Raw genomic sequence first — 20,422 nt, 5'->3', positions numbered from 1 at the left:
CCGTGAGAGTGAACGGCCATACTTCCCCGAGGTTCGATATTGGCAGGGGCACACGCCAGGGCTGTCCCCTATCGCCGCTCTTATTCGCACTATACATGGAACCGATGGCCCAGAGAGTGCGACAACACCCGCTCATCTCCGGCATAAAATTTGGGGCTGACACGCACAAAATCAGCCTGTACGCGGACGACGTTTTGCTGTCACTCACCGACCCGATGCGTTCCCTGCGCGCTCTCTTTGTGGAGCTCCATACCTTTGCCCTGGCCTCGGGTTTTAAGATCAATGAAACTAAGTCTGAAGCCCTGAACATCTCCCTGAGCCCGGAAGTGGTGGCCGAGATTGAGTCCGAATTCAAGATACTGTGGTCAGACGCGGCCGTCCCATACCTGGGTGTGCGCTTGGCGCCGACTGTACGGGGTACTGCACGACTCAACTATGAGGCACTCACAACCAAAATCCGGGAACAGCTTCGGCGAAGGAAGCCGCTCACGCTCTCGTGGCTAGGCAGAATCGCCGCAGTCAAAATGACGCTGCTCCCTCAGATTTTATACCTATTTCAGACGCTCCCCCTGAATCCCCCGGCCGGCTGGCTACAACAGACCCAGTCGGAACTGTCGCGATTCATTTGGAACGGCCGCCGACCGCGGTTCAAGCACACCCTCGCCACCTTGCCCCCAGCGAACGGCGGGGTGGGTGTTCCCGACCTCACCCTGTACTTCCAGGCGGCGCAGCTGCGCACCTTCGTGGAGTGGTTTCAACTGGAGTCCGGCAGGCACTGGCTCTTCCTGGACCAGGCAGTGGCGGGCCGCACTCTCCAGGGCGTGCCCTTCCTGCCGCGCCAGCATCGACCCCCTAATCTGTACGCCTCTGAAATCACCAGCACCGCCCTGAGAGTATGGGACAGGGTGGCCGTGTCCAGGGGCCTAACCACCTTTCCCTCGCCTATGACCCCCATTTTTGACAATCCCGACTTTACGCCAGGCTTGGATGCCGGAGCGTTTACGACCTGGCGATCGACGCCCTGCAGAGCGGCGGGCCACATGTTCGACCTCAAGGGGATCCTCCCGTTCCACCAGGTCAAGACGGACTATGGTGTGGCCGAATCGGAACGCCTACAGTACCTGCAGGTGCGCCACTGGGTGCTCCACCCCTCGATCCGGCCTGGTGCCCAACGACACCTCACACCTTACGAAAAATGGCTGCTGACACGCACCTCAGATAAGAAGCTGATCTCAGACCTCTATCAGCAGCTGCTCCTCACCCACGCACACACATACAATGCGGGACAGGTCAGATGGGAAAGGGACCTGGGGCGGCAGCTTACAAGGAAGGAGTGGGAGGGGGTGTACCATAGAGCCAGACATTCAGCACACCACACAGGGCTCACCGAGACGCTAACTAAGGTAGCCACGTACTGGTACCATACCCCTGAGAGAATACACCAATGGGATGCCCGGGTTAGCGATAGGTGCTGGAGAGGGTGCGGAGAGCTAGGAACGCTGGAACACCTGCTATGGAGCTGCAAGGCGCTTCGCCCCTACTGGGACCCTATCCTGGACCTCATAGACACACATCTAGACACACAGCTGCCGCGCTTCCCGGCATACATTATACTGGGCCTCCCGAACGCCCTCATGTATCCTCTGAAATCCTGGAGGGGGCGGCTGATCGCACTGGCCCTGGGGGCGGCAGTCCAGAACATTGTGGCCCATTGGAGAGCAACACAGGCTCCGCTACAACTGGGGTGGCTTCATCGGCTCTGGGCGATCCTGGGGATGGAGAAATTGTCCCTGGCAGCGGCGGGGAGGGGGGCGGAATTTGCGGAGCTCTGGCGACCGTTCCTCGGCCTCCTTACGGGGGAATTCCGCGAAGTGAGCTGCCCACGCTACCTGCGCCTGCTGCGCCTTGCGGAGACGTCTCTCTCAGTGCCCAAGACAGGCGCCCACAAGCGTAAAGGTCAGGCGAGCGCAGTACCACCAGGCCCTTAGTGGAAGACAGTAACTACTCGATTATTCCCGGACATGGACAAGGAGAGGGGAGGGCAAGGGTGGGAAGGGTGGGGGGTTGTTCACAGTTTGATGGTTCTTTCATGTTGCAATAGCACGACCCAGCTTGCACCTTTGTAGCACCTCTTATGACGCGGCCGGCCCGGTTGGGTTGTAGGCGGCTTGCTGTGTTAACAAACGTTGTCACCCACTGGCCAGGCCATGGGCGTCTTTGTGATCTCCGCCTTTGGCTTCCCCGGAGCGGGGTCGGCCCACATCACAGATTGAGGTGCATTAAAATTTTTCAGCCTGTACTCAATAAAAGATTTAATACATAAATACTGCGATACACCAATGGCCCAGTGTGTTTGTATACTCTTTGTGGTATGACACCCTTAGATACACTGATCGCCCAGAATGTCTATACATTTTGTGTGGAATGATACTCTGAGATCAGTAATTATATGATATGTTTGCAGAAGATTACGGACAGATTTCATTTCCAGTTCCAATATCATCCCTGTGCATTTGGATACTTAAGTGCACTTTCAAGTAAGCAGAATCCTCTCTGTTAATTATTCCCTCTGACTCAGACTTTCCGGACTTAATTTTTCTGTTGCACTTGTGCCCCTTGGGCATATAAACCAAACTTTCCCTATGTTACATATCTATATCTCCTTACACTCCTTGGAGACTGGATGTACGTAGTTCGTATTATCACACAGAATCCAGCCAGATACCTCTGAGGGATCTATCACAGCGAACAAAACCCAGTTGAAACGTTGTGCAGACTTTGTCTAGGTGAGATCATAGGGGCAGCATATTCAATATTGAACATGGACTGTTGGATGGCTCTTCCTTTTATGCAATATAGTTGTTGCTCACTTTCTGTAAACAGTGTTGAGACTTAAAGCTAAGGCAATGATGAAGTTACTGTATGTGGGGCTCTACATCTGAATATCTGCGGGCTAGAACTTCGGCTAGAACTGGACAATATAACATAGCTGATGCTCCTTTTGTTTGAATTAATTTGCGAAAATAAACGGTTTTTCTATCTTCTCTATATAGCCATCACAAAGATAATGATGAAATATGTGGCATCTTATATATATATATATATATATATATATATATATATATTTCCTTCTTTTTGATTACTCTGGCTAGAACCGGATTCCACTTTGTCCTTCTTGTTGGGTTTATTATCGCCTTGATCTACTAAATGGTCCGTCGTCCATACAGAAACTTTTTGGTGAGGGTATTTTTATACTCTTTTCTCTTTTTACATTTTCCTTTTTTCCTTTTTTTCCTCCCCCTCCTCTCTTTTTTTCTTGTATTTTAAATTAGTATAGATGTACAACTTGTCACCACCGATGAGTAAATCAATATACATAATGATACATAATGAGTTTAGGATGAATGAACATATAGACTATGTGAATTCAGACAGCTTTGCCTCTTGAAATTGCTTTAAGATGTGTTTGTGTAAATATATTGTGAGTCTTGTCTTTTGTGGTTATATCAAGTTTTAGAGCCATTTGCTTCCAGCGAGCCCTAACTGCACCGGGTCTTGGAGGCGTATTGCACAGGACTTTATTACTCTGTGGACACTATGATTGAAGTGCTTAACATATAGTCAGCTGCAGTATCAGTAGCCTTTTGGGTGAGCTACTGTAACTGGTATCGCCACCCAACTTGACCAACTGTCTTCCCGTCTGGATACTTTCAAAGGCCGGGTTGACTCCCACGATGCACAGCTGACTCACGTGGAGGCGACAGTAACCAATATTGAGGACGCCGCAACTCGAGACCACCATATACTACTCCAAATGGACAAAGTTCAAGAACGAGGATTTGGAGGCGCGCTCCCGTAGGAGCAACCTTCGTATTACGGGCGTGCCTGAATGCTCCAACATCTCCAAAATGGAGGACTTTGTTGAGCAACTCATTCGGGACCTATTTGGCGATGTTTTATCCCCTGTCTTCATTGTTGAGCGTGCCTACCCCTCTCTGGTTCCTCAGCCCCCTCCTGGCTTGCCTGCTAGTCCAATAATTGCCAAATTGTTACATTTTAGGGACCATGATGCAGTTCTCCATGCAGCCAGAAAGAAGGGTGAAATTCATCATCATGGGAGCTCTCTTGCCTTTTATCCTGATTACACGATGGCGGTGCAGGATGCCCTTCACGAGTTCCTCCCGGCCAAGCGACTGCTTCTGAAACATGATGTCTCATATTCTTTGGCATACCCAGGTAAGCTGCGAGTCAAACATGGCTCCCAGATGCACATCTTCACAGAGCCGAAGTCGGCCCTGGCCTTTCGAAAAAACTAGACAACCCACAACAATCTCTACCACCCAGTTCCCAGGCGGCTGCCGATGGCAATTTTAATGACAATGACTGAATATTGCCCCTACTATTGGGTTGTTGTTGTTTGAGCTTTCTGACTTGATGCTATCTGCTTTGGCTAGATTACCGCCTGCTCCTGTAGCCGTACTTGTTCCCACTCGCATTGGTTGGTCTCATGTTGGCTGGCCGTTGGGACCAGAGGGTTTTCGTGATGAGGGGTAACCTACTGTTCCCAACATAATGGCCCTGCCTTTACCTTTCCCGCACACAGCAGATACTGGCCCCCAATGGCAGCTACCGTATTCCTTATTTTGCTCGATGTGATGCGCCCCCAGTGCAAGGGCGCTCTGCTGCCTTCCTTTGTTTTGTATTGATGTCCGCGATAATTCGTGGCTTGGCCACCCAGTCCTTGTGGCAGGGGTGTATGCTGGACAGAACCATGCCTCCACTGGATGACTCCCTACCTTGGCTCTGATCTTCCCCTTCCCAGTTGGGGCTCACTTGGGCGGGTGGGGTTGGCACTTCAACCTAATTGGGTGGTTGGTGTGGGAGGTGGGGGGATGGGTTTACTGGGCTTGTTGCCGCCTCCTCGAGGCTTGTTGTTTTTTTTTTTATGATGCTTTCTGCAACATGTTGTATGCTACATACAGATTCTGCACCGCTTAACTCTTCTCAAATGCTCATGGTTCCCATTGCACTTTTGTCCCCATCCACCACTCGCTACACTGGCGCCGTGGTATGACGGACACCACACTCTGGTCTTGGAACGTCAGGGGACTTATTGACCATTGTAAGGTCCGCCTGGTACACGCCCACCTCATCCGACACAAGGTGGACATTTGTTTTCTTCATGAGACCCACCAGCTGCCTGCCACATCTTCCAGGGAGATCAAGGCTCTGGACTCCATGAAATCTCCATGAAATCTCTGGACCCTAACCTCACAGATTTAATGACAAAGCCAATAGAGAGCTCTCATTTCTGGGCAGGGAGGCGAAGGTGATCACTTCGATGAAGGGGATCGACCTGGCAGGATTCTTACCAATCTCCTACAGCAGCCTCATGCCGTATCCTATATCACATGGCTCCAGGATGGAGTCCCAGAAAGAACAGCTTCACCCAAGGAGATAGTGGCCAGATTCACCGCCTTCTACTCTCAACTCTACACCACTGGTGTTGTGTTCCCGCGCAACATCCTTGATCAATACTTCAACACTCTCGACTCGAGCTACTTTGGCTGGATGACAGCCACCGGGAATACCTTGATGAACCTTTCTCCAAGAAGGAGATTCTGGATGCTATCAGTGTCCTACCAGGAGACAAAGCCCCCGGCTCCGACGGCCTGCCTACGTCCTTTTACATGACTTTCTCGCCCCTCCTGGTTCCACACCTCGCTGCTATGGACAATGAATCTTTGAGTGTGGCCTTTTTCCTCCCTCGCTCCACGAGGCCCTGCTTACAATCCTTCTGAAGCCGGACAAGCCCCCCAAAATCATGACTCCTATCGCCCTCATTAACAACGATAATAAGATCTTTGCTAAATTGCTGGCCTCCCGTCTTCTTCCTCTCATGCCCCTGATACCTCACCCAGATCAGTCTGGCTTCATCCCGGGGCTTGCTACCTCACACAATCTCTGGACTATATTCGCCATCCTCCCTCAAATTAACCCCGCTCTCCTGGCCGTGGCTGCGCTCCTGGACGCCACCCAAGCTTTTGATACTCTTCATTGGCCCTTCCTCTTCGACCTCCTCCCTCGCTTAGGCTTTAGCCCAGTTTTTCTGAGCAAAGTCCAGCTTCTTTATACTCTCCCCACTGCTTGCCTTCGGTTATAAGTCAGATCACGGAGCCCATCCCTGTTGCAGGGTGCCCACTTTCACCCATGTTATTCGCTATTGCTATGGACCCCCCTGCCGCCAGGTTCAGGCAACACCACACCCAGAGGGGTCTCAGCTTTGTGGCTCATGCCTTGGACGTCTCCATGTATGCGGACGACGTCACACTCTACGTCCACAATACCCAGGAGAATCTAGGCCCTATGGTCCGCAAGGTGGTGTGCTTTGGTTGTCTGTCTGGAATCCAGGTCACCTGGGGTAAGTCTGCTCTTTTTCCCCTAATGGACGCCACTGTCCCCTTCACCCCGGACAACCCGTTTGTTTGGGCGTCGGAACCTACCAGATATCTGGACATTTGGCTCAGCAGGGATGTGGACGAACTTTGGAAGGCAAATTTAGGCCGGGTAGTGGACTGGTTGGAGATCAAGATTCAACTTTAGTGACGATTGCCCCTGTCCCTGGCGGGTCGCATCGCCATCGCCAAGATGGTAGTACTTCCGAAGTTTTCGTATTTATTCTTGAACATCCCCAACCCTCGCGCAGCCCCCTTTTTTCGCAGACTCCGCTCACTTATAATCACCCTTGTCTGGGCCGGGTGCCAGCCCAGGATCGCATACAACATTCTCACACTCCCCTTATCGCGTGGGGGACTGAGTGCCCCAGACTTCAAACTATATGCCCTCAGCACTCAAGCCAGCTTTCTTCACTCCTGGTTGCACCCAATGCCTTTTCAACCTCACGTTGCGGTGGAGGCTGACCTCGCTCCCCCTGCCCACTCCCGACTGCTCTCTTTGCCAATGTAAAACCCACATGCGGTGAAATAGACACGGTGCAGACCTTGCGCTGGGCCTGCGACGGACTCAGGAGGCACTCCGGCTCCGGCATGCTCTCCGCTAATGCCATGCACTGTGCACCCAACCTGGAATTCCCCCCTCTGCAGACTGCCGGAATAATTAAGCTCGCAGCTCGCCTGGGGCTAGTCACGGTGTTGGACCTTTATCCTGCTAATACTTTCTTTACACTTGCTGCTGAGTCCGGCCACATAGACACACTGCTGTATTATCAACTTAGAGTGTCCTGCAGGGAGATTCACCCACGTTTCCTCAGCACTCCCCGCTTCGATGGCTGCCCTCGACTTTGCTTACACCTCCAGCTCCCCCTGCAGGCTGTTCACCAGGATTTACGCCCTCACGCTGGCGGCATCACCGACTATTGCTGACCGCGCCCACGCTGCCTGGAGTGAGGACTTGAGCATCGATCTCTCTCAGGAGGTCTGGCTGTACTTTTGCAATCAGACCAACTGCCTGTCCCCAAATTACAGCTTGCGCCTCATACATTTTAAAGACCTGCACAGATTATACCGCTCTCCTGTCACGCTGCACAAAATGGGCCTCAATTCCAGTGACAGATGTCTGCGATTCTCTGCTTCCACTGCCGACTTTTCCCACCTGGCTTGGTTATGCCCAAAGGTCTCTGCCTACTGGGCGCGATGTGTGCACCGCCATCACCGAGATCACCTCCGCGACTGTTACGCCTGACCCACTGCTATGCCTCTTATGCTTTGTGAAATACTGCCCAGATGCCTCCCTCAAGCTGATCGCCATGCTGCTCGTTCTTGCACGGCGTAGGGTCTCCATGCACTGGGGACGGAGGTCTGTGCCCAGGGTCAGCTCTTGGCTCGAAGACGCTGTACGTTGTCAGATACTTTTGTCCGAATTCTGGGACCTGGTGCTGGCAGCCAGCCCTCTGATTGACATTTGGGGTCTCCTCGTTTCTTACCTCCAGCGCCAAAGCACCCTGCCATCTGCGGCCTCTCCCGCACCCTCCACTGGCACTCTGCTGGCGGCGGCTGCCGGGGTTGGCTTGTGATATACAGCGCCTCCTTTCACACATCCTAACCATTCCTCACTACCATTTCCATTAGCACCTGGCAAGAAGGGCAAGGACAGAACAGAAAATCTTGCCCTTTCAATATTTTGACTAGGTTAAAAAAGAAGCTCTATTTGCAGACGATCTTATAATCTACACGCAACTGGAAAGCTGCATTAACAATAATAATGGGAAAAATGGGTGACTTTGGGAGAGTCTCTGGGTATTTAGTCAATGAGGCCAAGACTGAGATCATGACCTGTAATGTCCCATTGGACTGCTCTTTAGAAAAGTCAGAAATCAGATACTTGGGGGTAAGGTGGAAAATGATTTGGATACAATGACATACAAAAACTTTAATACGATCATGTTGGAAACTAAAAAGCTCTTACATTTATGGGCTCACTTACCTCTCTCTATTTTACAGAGAACAAACATAGTTAAAACGAAGATCCTTCCAAAATGTGCTTTTGTTTTTTAAACTCTACCACTGCACTTCAAAACAAAATGGTTTAGAAAACTACAAGGAAAATTAAGTAGCGTTATATGGAGAAACAAGAGAATAAGAATAGCGTGGAAAAAACTCCGGAAGAAGAAATTAGATGGAGGGACAACACTACTGGACTTTCAACTATATTATTGGGCATTCTTATTGAAAAACACATTACAACTGTTAAAGGATAATCAAAACATTTCATCACGATTCAGGGCGTTAACAAAAAACCTTTCTGATGAAGGCAACCATTTTTTATATACATTTGTTCACCCTAAGTACTTGGAAAAGATTAAATTCAAAGTTTTAATTGCAGCATGCAAACTATGGATTCAAGTTAAAGGGATTCTCAGACTTCCCTACCACAGTAGTAATGCCCCAATCTGGAAATTCCAGGGACCCTCCAGTGCCTAAAAGCCACCATCCACATATGACAGATGCTTTTGCGCGCAGCGTTCACGCGCAGCGAACGCGCCCCATGCACGCCGAAGGTGCACCAAAGGTAAGCCCGTCTACGCCCGTCCGTGCCTGGACCGCGCCCAGCGCCAGACCCCCTGGTCCTCGCAAAACCCACTCCACCCGCATAACGTATGACGCCGCTTCCCTCTCAGCACTCAACCCAAGCCGCCTCCAAGATTGCTACCAAGCCGCCCCAGGACATACCCATGGACCCTTCACCTGCCACTCCTGCAAGTTCGACTGCATCAGGACCCACACCAAATCCACTAACTCCAAACAGAGCTCCGACACTAAACACCTAAAATGCATCCTGCTCAACACCCGCTCGGTCCACAGACACTCCATTGAACTCTGGAACCTACTCGACACTACAGCGCCGGACGTCGCCTTCCTTACAGAAACATGGATGAACGCCTCATCAGCACCCGACATCGCCATAGCCATCCCAGACGCCTACAAGATCATCCGAAAAGACCGCACCAACCAAACAGGAGGAGGCATCGCCATCGTCCATAAGAACACCATCAGCATCCCGACCAGTTCTGACGATAACCTCGCTACAGCCGAACACCTCCACTTCCCGATCCACACCGACCCCAAAACCACACTCAGAGGCACCCACATCTACAGGCCACCAGGACCCCGCACACAATTCAGCGAAGACATCACTGACTTCATCAGCCCACACGCCCTCCCTCCGAGAACTACATTCTACTGGGAGACCTCAACTTCCATCTGGAAAAGAAAAACGACAGCAACACCACCACTCTTCTGGACAACCTTGCCAATATCGGACTCAAACAACTTGTTGACACCCCCACACACTTGGCCGGACACACGCTCGACCCTATCTTCACCTCCAGCAAACACATCTCCTTCGATCACACCACTGCTCTCCATTGGACGGACCACAGCTGCATTCACTTCAACTACATAAAGTCCACAAGCCACAACCCCTCACAACCTATTCCTCGAAGAAATTGGAACAAAATCACCACCGACCAGCTCTTAACTTTGCTTCACCAAAACCCCCCTGCCAAATCATCGGACCCAAACCAAGCAGCCACCAACCTCACACAATGGATCACCCACAGCGCCGACGAACTAGCACCCCTGAAAAACCATCTAATCAAACAAGGTAGCAAAAAAGTCCCCTGGTTCAACGATGACCTTAAGAAATCCAAGAAGTTCTGTCGTACTCTCGAGAAAGCCTGGAGAAAAAACCCAACCACTGACAACCTGGCCACCTTCAAGAACGCCACCCGCAAACACCACCAACTGATCCGATCCACCAAGAAATCAGCATTCAAGGATCGACTGGACAACAACGCCCAAAACAGCAAGGAACTATTCAACATCGTCAAAGAATTTACCAACCCCACCGCCGGCATCAACGACATCACTCCCTCCCAAGTCCTCTGTGACTCTCTATCCACATTCTTCCACAACAATATCGCTGAAATATATAACAGCTTTGAAAACCAGTCGGGAGACCAGTCTACTCCACCCACCTCCAACCTAAAACCACACTTCAACAACCTTTGCGCCTGGAACCCAATCACCACCGAAGACACCATCCGCCTGATGAACTCCATCCACTCAGGATCGCCAACCAACCCTTGTCCCCACCACATTTTCAACAAAGCAGACTCTATCATCGCACCCCATCTTCGCTATGTCATCAACTGTTCCTTCAAATCCGCTACCTTCCCGGAAAGCTGGAAACATGCCGAACTCAGCGCCCTCCTGAAGAAACCCACAGCAGACCCCACTGAACTTAAGAACTACCGCCCCACCTCGCTCCTCCCTTTCCCTGCCAAAGTCATCGAGAAAGCCGTCAATAGCCAGCTCGCCACCTTCCTTGAAGCCAACAAATCCCTCGACCCCTCACAGTCCGGATTCCGAGCCAAACACAGCACAGAGACAGCCCTCATCGCAGCAACAGACGACTTTCGAACTCTACTGGACAACGGAGAAACAGCCGCCCTCATCCTACTTGACCTCTCCGCGGCCTTCGACACAGTCTGTCATAGCACCCTCATACAACGCCTCAACAACGTCGGAATACAAGGGAAAGCATTGAACTGGATCATCTCGTTCCTCGCCGGAAGAACCCAAAGAGTCCGCCTCCCCCCTTTTAAATCAAAAGCCACCGAAGTCATCTGAGGCGTACCACAAGGATCATCACTCAGTCCTACCCTCTTCAACGTATACATGAGTCCCCTCGCATCCATCGTGCGCCAACACAACCTCAACATCATCTCCTACGCAGACGACACTCAGCTGATCCTATCCCTCACCAAAGACCCAAACACCGCCAAAACCAACTTACACGAAGGAATGAAAGAAGTAGCCAAATGGATGAAGAGCAGCCGTTTAAAACTAAACTCAGACAAAACGGAAGTCCTCATTTTAGCCTTATCCCCCTCTGCCTGGGACGAATCATGGTGGCCACCGGCCCTGGGAACCACACCCATACCTACGGATCACGCACGTAACCTGGGCTTCATCCTGGACTCCTCCCTTTTGATGACCAGACAAGTCAACGCCGTCTCATCGTCTTGCTTCAACATCCTACGCATGCTCAAAAAAATCTTTTGTTGGATCCCCACCGAAACAAGAAAGACGGTCACTCACGCACTGGTCACCAGCCGAATGGATTACGGAAACACCCTCTACGCCGGAACCACAGCCAAACTACAGAAAAAACTCCAACGCATCCAAAACGCCTCAGCCAGACTCATATTGGACATCCCTCGGCAAGCTCACATTTCCGGCCACCTGAAAGACCTCCATTGGCTCCCCGTCAACAAGAGAATATCGTTCCGTCTCCTCACCCACGCACACAAAGCCCTCTACAACCTAGGACCCGAATGCCTCAATACGCGATTGTACTTCCACAACCCCTCCCGCCAACTACGCTCGTTCAATCAAGCCCTCGCTGCAATTCCGCGCATCCATAGATCCACCATGGGGGGGAAGATCCTTCTCCTACTTAGCGGCTAAAACCTGGAATTCTATCCCCACCCACCTCCACCTTACACAGAACCACCTCTCCTTCAGAAAGCAACTAAAAACATGGATTTTCGATCAGTAAAGCACCCCCGTCCCTCAAGCGCCTTGAGACCCTCTGAGTGAGTAGTGCGCTATACAAATTTCTGAACTTGAACTTAAACTTGAACTTAGCTACCACACTGTTTACTGCGGATTTGGTATGCTGGAGTCAGTTATTTGAACACGGTCTTTGGTGTCATGGGATTCCTTAGCAATGAGCACAAACCACAGTTTCTCTAGATTTAAATACTATCAGTTAGTAAGCTGGTTCCGTGAACAATCCAATATCGGGCTTAATGCAGAAAGGGTGGAAGAGATACAGAGTAATCAGGCCTACACAAAAGAGGTGTCCGAGTGGTTCTGGGCATTGGTACTACGTGAAGACGGACCCCCAATCTGGGAAGATCTGGAAGGTGGACCTGCTGTGATTCGACATTATGGCAAGTATCTATGTCTACACTTTGGGTAACAGTGAGATCTGTACCCCTTAGGGAGGACCATCTATTTACTTTATATAGGGTGTACTGGTCCCCGAAATAGCCCTCGTACATGGGAGGAAGTAAGAAGAGGTTTTGCCCTAAATATGTCCTAGAGAACGCGGACAATGTTCATCTATTATGGCAGTGTCCAGGCATCCAACTCTTCTGGCAAGATGTGGGCACATTTCTTACAGGAATATTTGGGGGAAACATAGAGGTAAGCCTTGATCTGATTATTTTGGGGATTTTGGCTGGTGAGGGTGCTTCTCACAAACTCGGGAAATCTGGTGCCCAATTGCTTTTTATTCTGATAATTATTGCACAAAGAGAAATATGTATAAAATCGGTCTCTCCCACATCACCCTCCTGCTATGAATGGGTGGATTATGTTAAACACATTGGGGGGCTGGAATGCTCTAATGTTCACTAAAAAGAAAGAAAATGTGGAACCTTTACATTCTAATTTGGGGTTAAGTTACAAGCAACACAGCAGGGTTATCTGATCTCTATGGTGGCCAGAACTGTAAACTAAACTATAGTCATATACCTATAAATGTCCAAGGCTTAAGACAAAATTCATCAGTTGAGGAGGATGGTGATGGCTGTCACAGTACTCCCCCACAAATGGATTGAAGAAGGAAGGATAGGGAGATTAACCCATCATTGGCCGTGTTGCACTCCAAGGTCGCTCCTAGATTATATCTCCTGCCTATGTCATATATAAGGACAACAAAATGGAAAAAAATAGTGAATGAGACATTTAGAAAGACACTCCCCCTTCTACAGACCTTCGCAAAGTTTAATTCTCAATCTCGTTTTCCTATAGTTTCAAAATGTACACGTTTTTCAATTCTAATGTTTTGCAATAATTTTATTGCTGTTATTTTTTTATCTGATTTTGAGCCGAAAACCTGGGGCCCATACTTTCAGATCCTTTTTAATGCGGTCCTGAGAGGCATGGCGGTGCCCCGTTCTTGGCTAGGCGCAGAGATAGTCCCCATTTTCAAAAATGGCTCTCCTCTGATCCCATCCAACTACAGACCCATCAGCCTTATTGATGTCCCCCAGAAGATCTATGCGAGACTCATTTTGGACCGGCTACAGGACTGGATAGAGGAGCATACAATTCTTAGCCCGTATCAAGCAGGGTTTAAGAAGAATACTTCCACCATGGACCAAATCTTTCGTTTATTACTCCTGTTTTGGAAAACGGTGAGAATAGAGGGTGGCAGCCTCTATATGGTATTCGTTGACCTTCGCTCTGCTTTTGATCTAGTTCCCCGGGGGAAACTCTGGACCGTGCTTCTTGAACTGGGTATCCCGGCACATCTTCTGTCTGCCCTGATCAGGCTAACTTCGCCCAAGTCAGATGTGGGAGAAATGGTGCACTGACATCTCGATTTCCCGTTGGCAGGGGGGTAAGGCAGGGTTGCGTGCTTGCACCTACCCTGTTTTGCCTCTATGTCAACGGGGTAATCGCGCACCTTAATGGAGTACAGAACAACGATGCTCCAAAGCTGGCTGGTAACAGGGTCCCTGCAATTATGTTCGCTGACGACACCCTCTTGCTGTCTAAATCCCCAAAGGGTATACAGAGCATATTGGATGGCTTTGAAGAATTCTGTAGCGGTCGGGGACTGGAGATCAATTCTCTTAAAACCAAATTTATGATTTTCAGTCCCCCCGCAATCACCCGGCCAAACCCAAGCCTAGGAACAACAAGGCTTGAAAGGGTATATACTTTTGACTACCTGGGGGTCACTATTAACGAGAACTTGACGTGGGGCCCCCAGAAAATTAAGTCACAACTAAAATTGGCCCAACTCTTAGGCGGAATTCTCAAGCCATCCAATAAGTCCGCTATAAAACCTGTTGGACCACCGTTGGAGGTTTATAAATCACAAGTCAGGGGTGCGATTATGTATGGCGGCAACTATGGGGGACCGAAATTACCATGACAGAAAATACATTTCTAAGACAGTTGCTAGCATTACCATCTAGTACTCCACTTCTTCCTCTAAGGCTTGATCTGGGGGTCAGACCAATCAACGAAGAGCTAGCCTCTTACCCAGCCCTGAACATGCGAAAAATAAAATGATAATAACTACGTTATTATAAAAAATATTCCAGCTCAGAGAGCAGTGGGACGCCAATCCTCTCTGCCATAGCAGAGGAGCCCCCCTCTTAGACACTAAATGATGCAGAGAATAAGAAACAGCAATAGTTTCGCTACACAAGAAATGCAAAAAATAGCAGAAAAATTACACTGACTAGATCTTTTACCTACTTTTCACCTTCCCTACAGAGAACAGCAATGAATGCAGAGAAATAGTCTCTTCTTGCCTCCAACAAATGGCCATAAATCACCTCAGACATCTAATAAATTATTCAAAGTGAATTTAATACATACGTTATTGGAGAGAGTCATTGCAGCTAACTCCTCTTTCCCTAGGCGGCCGCAGAATATGCTGCTGACCATAAACAGCAGGAAAATTAAAATCTGTGATATGACCTGTCAAGGTAAGAAGAAATAATGAATTATTTTATAGTTGCAACACAAAAATGTATAGAATAATTTACTACCAATAGAGCGGACTTCAAACTGTACAAGATGTGATGTGACCATACTCTTTATAAATGGTATAGGGGGTTCAAACAGATACAAACAAACACACGCACAGACTAAAGCCCACACTTATGATGGACTGGATGTATTTTTCATGGGAGGGCATTAAGGCAGCCTTGCCCCTTGAACTTTATTATGAGTTTACTGGATTTAGGAGTGTTAACTCCACCTTGTCCCTCAGAGTCACTGATACTGGAGGTAGCAATACCACTGCAGAGGCAGAATTACAGGGTGATTATAAAGTGGTCCCTGATGTTCGCCTCAGAAATTAGGAAAGATTTAATAGAATCCAAAATAGTGGACCTGTATTTTGCAGGTTATATATAACTCACTTGCCCAAGGTTTTTCAGCAGCTTCAGCCTTCAAGTAAAAGTTAACTGCTCTTTTATGCAAGGGTATACGAATTATAACATACAGGCAGTTCCATACAAAGTGGGTCGGCCGTCTTGTGGGCTATTGATCTTGATTTAAAATATGCCACACATCACTATAAAAAGACTAGAGTTCGACAGCAAAGACATCATGTCTTTAATTATCAGTGGTCAAAATGGGCATACACTAAAGGTTTTTAACATCTATAACTGCTCTACGTTTAAGAATATTGTCTCACCTACATTAAAATTTCTGGTTTACCATCTCCTAGAATGGCCTGATAAACTGCTGGTTTTGCTTGCAGGTGATTTCCACACCACCTTCAAGCCCCTGGGAGGGCCAAAAGATATCACTGATGGGGAGGATGAGGCAAGGCATATTCGGAGGTTGGCAGCAAAACCGCTTGTAAATTAGTTTTCTGCCCGCTACAGTTACACATCATAGTCTGGATGTAGGAAAGTGATTTATTAGTATTGACTAGCAGCCCGTCCTGACGTTGTCCGGGTATGAATTGCTGCCGGACAGTAGTATATTGTTTTGTAGGATTTCCTTTTGATAGCATTTCTTATCTGTGACAGTCCTGTGAAACGCTCCGATTCACAGTGCATTGCTGATGCACTTAAGAGTGCGCGTTCAGTAGTGTGTGAACTCGAGTTTCCCTACTTTATTTTTCCTTGCAATATTATATAGCGAAACTCGACAACGTGGCATGAGCACAATTTACATTACAGAAAAACACATTCATTTGTGGTAAATGTACAGGAATTTATATAGCGCAAATCACCAACCGGCCTCTAAGCGCTTGCTTAGGGAACCCGTCCTGGTATTCCCCTGTGAGATAACCCTGGCAGGGTATCCGCAAGGTGAAAGCCAGGCATCCCGCCGCGAGGGGCCGTTGTGGAGATTAAGCAAGCTATTGCCCAGAGTCGCAGAGTGTGAACCCGTGAATCGAGTAGACACCGGAGTGAGAATTGTCGAGTCCATGGACATTTTAGGACTCAAGACCCCGCCGAGCCGGGAATTGAACCATGGTCCCGGGCTGACCTCTGCTTCCAGGTCTGCCTCCTCTAACCAGTGAGCCACACTTCACCACTTTGTGGTAGGCACGGGGAGACAAAGCGATTTGCCTGGAATCACAGGATGTTGAGCTGATGCAGAGATTCGAACGTAGCTCCCCAGCTCTAAAGTTCGCAATTCTAGAATTTGTGGCGGGAGGTGTGTCTAAAAGTGTATGTCGGTGCTGGCCATCAATGAGAGAGACCTGTGCATTTTTCAAATGGGTGGTGAAAAAATATGAGTATGTTGCTGGGGATGTGGGCCGCCGTGCCACCAAAGTACTTACTGGGGGAGGGTAAACACCCATTATTCCGCAACTTTCTTTCCGCATACCATCACTCCGCATACTTTTATTACAAAAGTACCATGACTCTGCAATGCCATTATAACGCATGGCATTACATTTTATATGCTTTTACCGCGCATACATTTACAACAAAATTCGTTGTAAATTCATGAATGGTAAAAGCATGTTTCATAAGGTAAGTATAGGTATAGGGGTTTATGTTTTGGGGTACTGAGGTATATGTTTTGGGGTGTTTGGGTATTTCAATGGTTCAGATATAGTTTTGGTTTATGGGGGGTACAGGGGTAGTTTTAGAGTTTAGGGATAGGTATGGGTTTTGGGGTACAGAGGTATTTTTAGGGTTTAGGGCTAGGTTTGGGTTTTGGGGTATAGGGGTATTTTTAGGGTTCAGGGGTAGGTTTGGGTTTTGGGGTACAGGGGTATTTTTAGGGTTCATGGCTAGGTTTGGGTTTTGGGGTACAGGGTTATTTTAAGGGTTCAGGGCTAGGTTTGGGTTTTGGGGTACAGGGGTATTTTAGGGTTAAGGGGTAGGTTTGGGTTTTGGGGTACAGTGGTATTTTTAGGGTTCAGGGCTAGGTTTGGGTTTTGGGGTACAGTGGTATTTTTAGGGTTCAGGGGTAGGTTTGGTTTTTGAGTTACAGGGGTATTTATAGGCTTCAGGGCTAGGTTTGGGTTTTGGGGTACAGGGGTATTTTTAGGGTTTAGGGATGGGTTTTGGTTTTGGGGTACAGGGTATATTTATAGGGTTAAGATGGGTTAGTGTTTAAGGGTGTTGGGGTATTTTAAGGAGTAAGGGTAGATTATGTTTATGGGGTGCAGGGGTATTTAAAGGGAGCAGGGTGGGATTAGCACACAATATGAGATATGGCATGAAGGGCGGAACGTACCACACGCCCCCAACGTTTGTCACACCCCCAGCACATCGCAGACACACCCACAAGGGACTACTTTGTTGGCACGGTTCTTTTACCTTTTAAATGTATATGGTGGGCGTCTGTATAGCCTATGTCCTTCTGCTGCAACTGCCCTTTCCAACGCTGTATTGGGTGTTGTGATTGGTGCTGTGGTTCCTGAGATTACCCGCCTCAAATGTTTGGGCTCTCTCTTTATTATGATAGACATGTAATAAGACTATAAACACACAATATGATTCAGTTAAGGTCTCAATTAATTATTACTACACACACAAAGAAGAGGGACTATGTATTCAAAAATCGCCGTGATTTGGGGTCAGGGAAACCACCAAAGAGTTTTAAAACTGCTCTCACACACAGTACACTGTGCCATGCTTCATCATAGAATTGCTAACACACCTCCATGCAAGCCAACGGTGGAGGTGGAACAATAGGGAGGGGAAGACAGTACAACACAAAAACATAAACCCCACAAAAGAATCATGGCGATTTTTGAATATGTAGGCCCACTTCTTTGTGTGTGTAGTACGTAGTTACTGGAGGTCAAAGTGGGACTTTTTCTCCTTCTACCCCTTATTGTGTGCGGTTAGCTCAATAAATTATTCCCTTACTCAACCCTTGTTAGCTGACAACAAGCAGGCAGGCTTAACGGCAGACTTAACTTAGGAGACAGGTGTGTAATGCATCCAAAAACACCAATTCATTAATAAGTAAGATACCATAAAAATCCAAAACCAATTTATGAAATCTGGTTATATTTTTATGAACAAATAAGACACCAAAATGACAAAGATCCAATGTAGGGAATCAGAGATATACGTCTACAAAGGTTCAAAGTAAATCTAGCGCTTAGACGCAAATAAACCAGGTTGTGCTGGAGTGGGATAGAGTCAAGCGTTTTTTACACTTACTTCCAGAAGTGTTTCTAAATGCAGGAAAGTGGGTCTCAGAATAGTACTAGCCAAGAGTTCAGATGCTCTGGTTGGCCTCTTGGGGTCGTGTACTACAGCTCCCACAATACACTTGGTCGTTGTATGGAGATTTTTACAAAAGTTACTCCAAACTTCTGCAACTTCTTCCTGAAATTCATCTTGTGCTTCCAAAGTGTCCGAAACACCAATCCAAAGGTCTAGAAGCTCTGAGATGGTCCTTGGGATGTTGGGACTACAATTCCCAAAATGCGCCTGGCCAAATCCTTAAAAGTCCATCGGACCCACTCCAGGATGGAGATTCCTTGGTGGAGGAGATACAGGTTGTCTCTGTTAACCTGGAGTTTGCAGGGAGTCCACTCCTTAATCCTTCTTGATGCAAGTCAACGTCCTTAGGACTAAAGTCCCAGAGTGTACTGCAGGTGCAGTGCTTCAGAGTGCAGACCTTTTGTGGGCAGATCAGTTTTCCAGCAGGCCAGTCCTTCTTCTCCTTAAAGTTTCGGGCAGCAGATCTGAGTTTCTGGACAAATCCTCCATCTTTAGGCTTGTGCTAGGCGTAAAGCAGCGGGCACCCCTGACCAAGGGGATGCAGGGCACTACCCAGGTGTATGATCACTTCCTCCAAAGTGTGTCATATTCTTGTTACAGAAAGCACCTTTCTTCCAAAATCCAAGATGGAGAAAGTTGCTTCTTGGAGGTTAGATCAGACTAAGCCAACCCACTGGTGTGGCTAAAATTCCCCAACACTCCCCTTTCCGAATCTAATTACAGAGGCTCCATTGTGGCTGGGGTTCCACAATGTGGGATTAAGCCTGTGCTGGCCTAAAGGGCCAGTCTCCCTCTGTAGACCAGTTTGGCACCTCCACCCCCTTTCCTGCCTGCAGCTTTTCCAGCTGCTGTTCTCCTCCCACAGGAAATACATTGTCTCTCTAGCAGGCTACTTCACACATCATTCAGACAGCTTGGCTCAGCCTGGCAGAGACTAGCCAATCAGGAGAGGACATATGAAAGGCTCGATTTTGGCTTACAGAAAAGAAAGTTCAATAACTTATTTTCGGTGATAGTTGATAAAAAATCTGACATTGGCAAGTTGTTGGATTTTTCAAAAGAATCAATTAAAGTCCTTAAATACATTTTTTAGCTTCCTCCTGTTAATATTTACACTTAAATAAAATATTTCAATATTAGCCTATTGAGCTCATTGTCTACAATGAGGAAAATGAAATTGGCAGTTTTTCCCTTACCAGAGCTATAAAACATATTTTATAATGTCCCTGCTTATGGTTACAAGGCATCCTACCCCTGAGGAACCTAGGAGAGACCTTAGAGGTCATTTATATGTAAAAAATAAGGTAGATTACTACGTTGGAAGTACCATTAATTCAGAAGTCGAATTTGCATAGGATTTTATTTTAAAGGAAGTCTGCAGATCAGGACTGCCTTTAAAATGATAGCAGTCAACACAGCGGAGCACACTCTAGTGCAGGAAATCTACTGGGCCTCTAAACCTCCCTGCCTTATTATATACTAGGGACTTACGGGGGTCTGTCATTGTCAATTGTAATTATACCTAACTGCCATATACCTTTAAAGCAGAGCACCGGCCCTGGGACTGGTAAGCAAAGTCCAGGGCACAGTCAGAGTCAATTACCACCAGTATAAAGCAAATAAATGGAGATGCTGATGGTCAAAAGGATGGCT

General features: G+C 48.1%; 1 protein-coding gene across 1 annotated transcript in view; it reads right to left on the bottom strand.

Annotated features, from left to right (window-relative positions):
• Positions 1-20,422, bottom strand: part of LOC147730244 (multidrug and toxin extrusion protein 2-like) — a 1,772,530-nt gene that overhangs the window by 1,597,466 nt on the left and 154,642 nt on the right. Inside the window, exon 2 of the mRNA XM_086958534.1 lies at positions 14,928-15,029. Within this exon, the coding sequence (XP_086814660.1) occupies positions 14,928-15,029 (102 nt within the window). The remainder of the gene's footprint in view (positions 1-14,927; positions 15,030-20,422) is intronic.

This window comes from Lissotriton vulgaris, chromosome 2_1 (assembly GCF_964263255.1).
Source record: "Lissotriton vulgaris chromosome 2_1, aLisVul1.2, whole genome shotgun sequence".
NCBI classification, from domain to species: Eukaryota; Metazoa; Chordata; class Amphibia; order Caudata; family Salamandridae; genus Lissotriton; species Lissotriton vulgaris.
The sequence above is the reverse complement of the archived record's forward strand: the minus strand, read 5'-3'. Positions and strand labels throughout refer to the sequence as shown.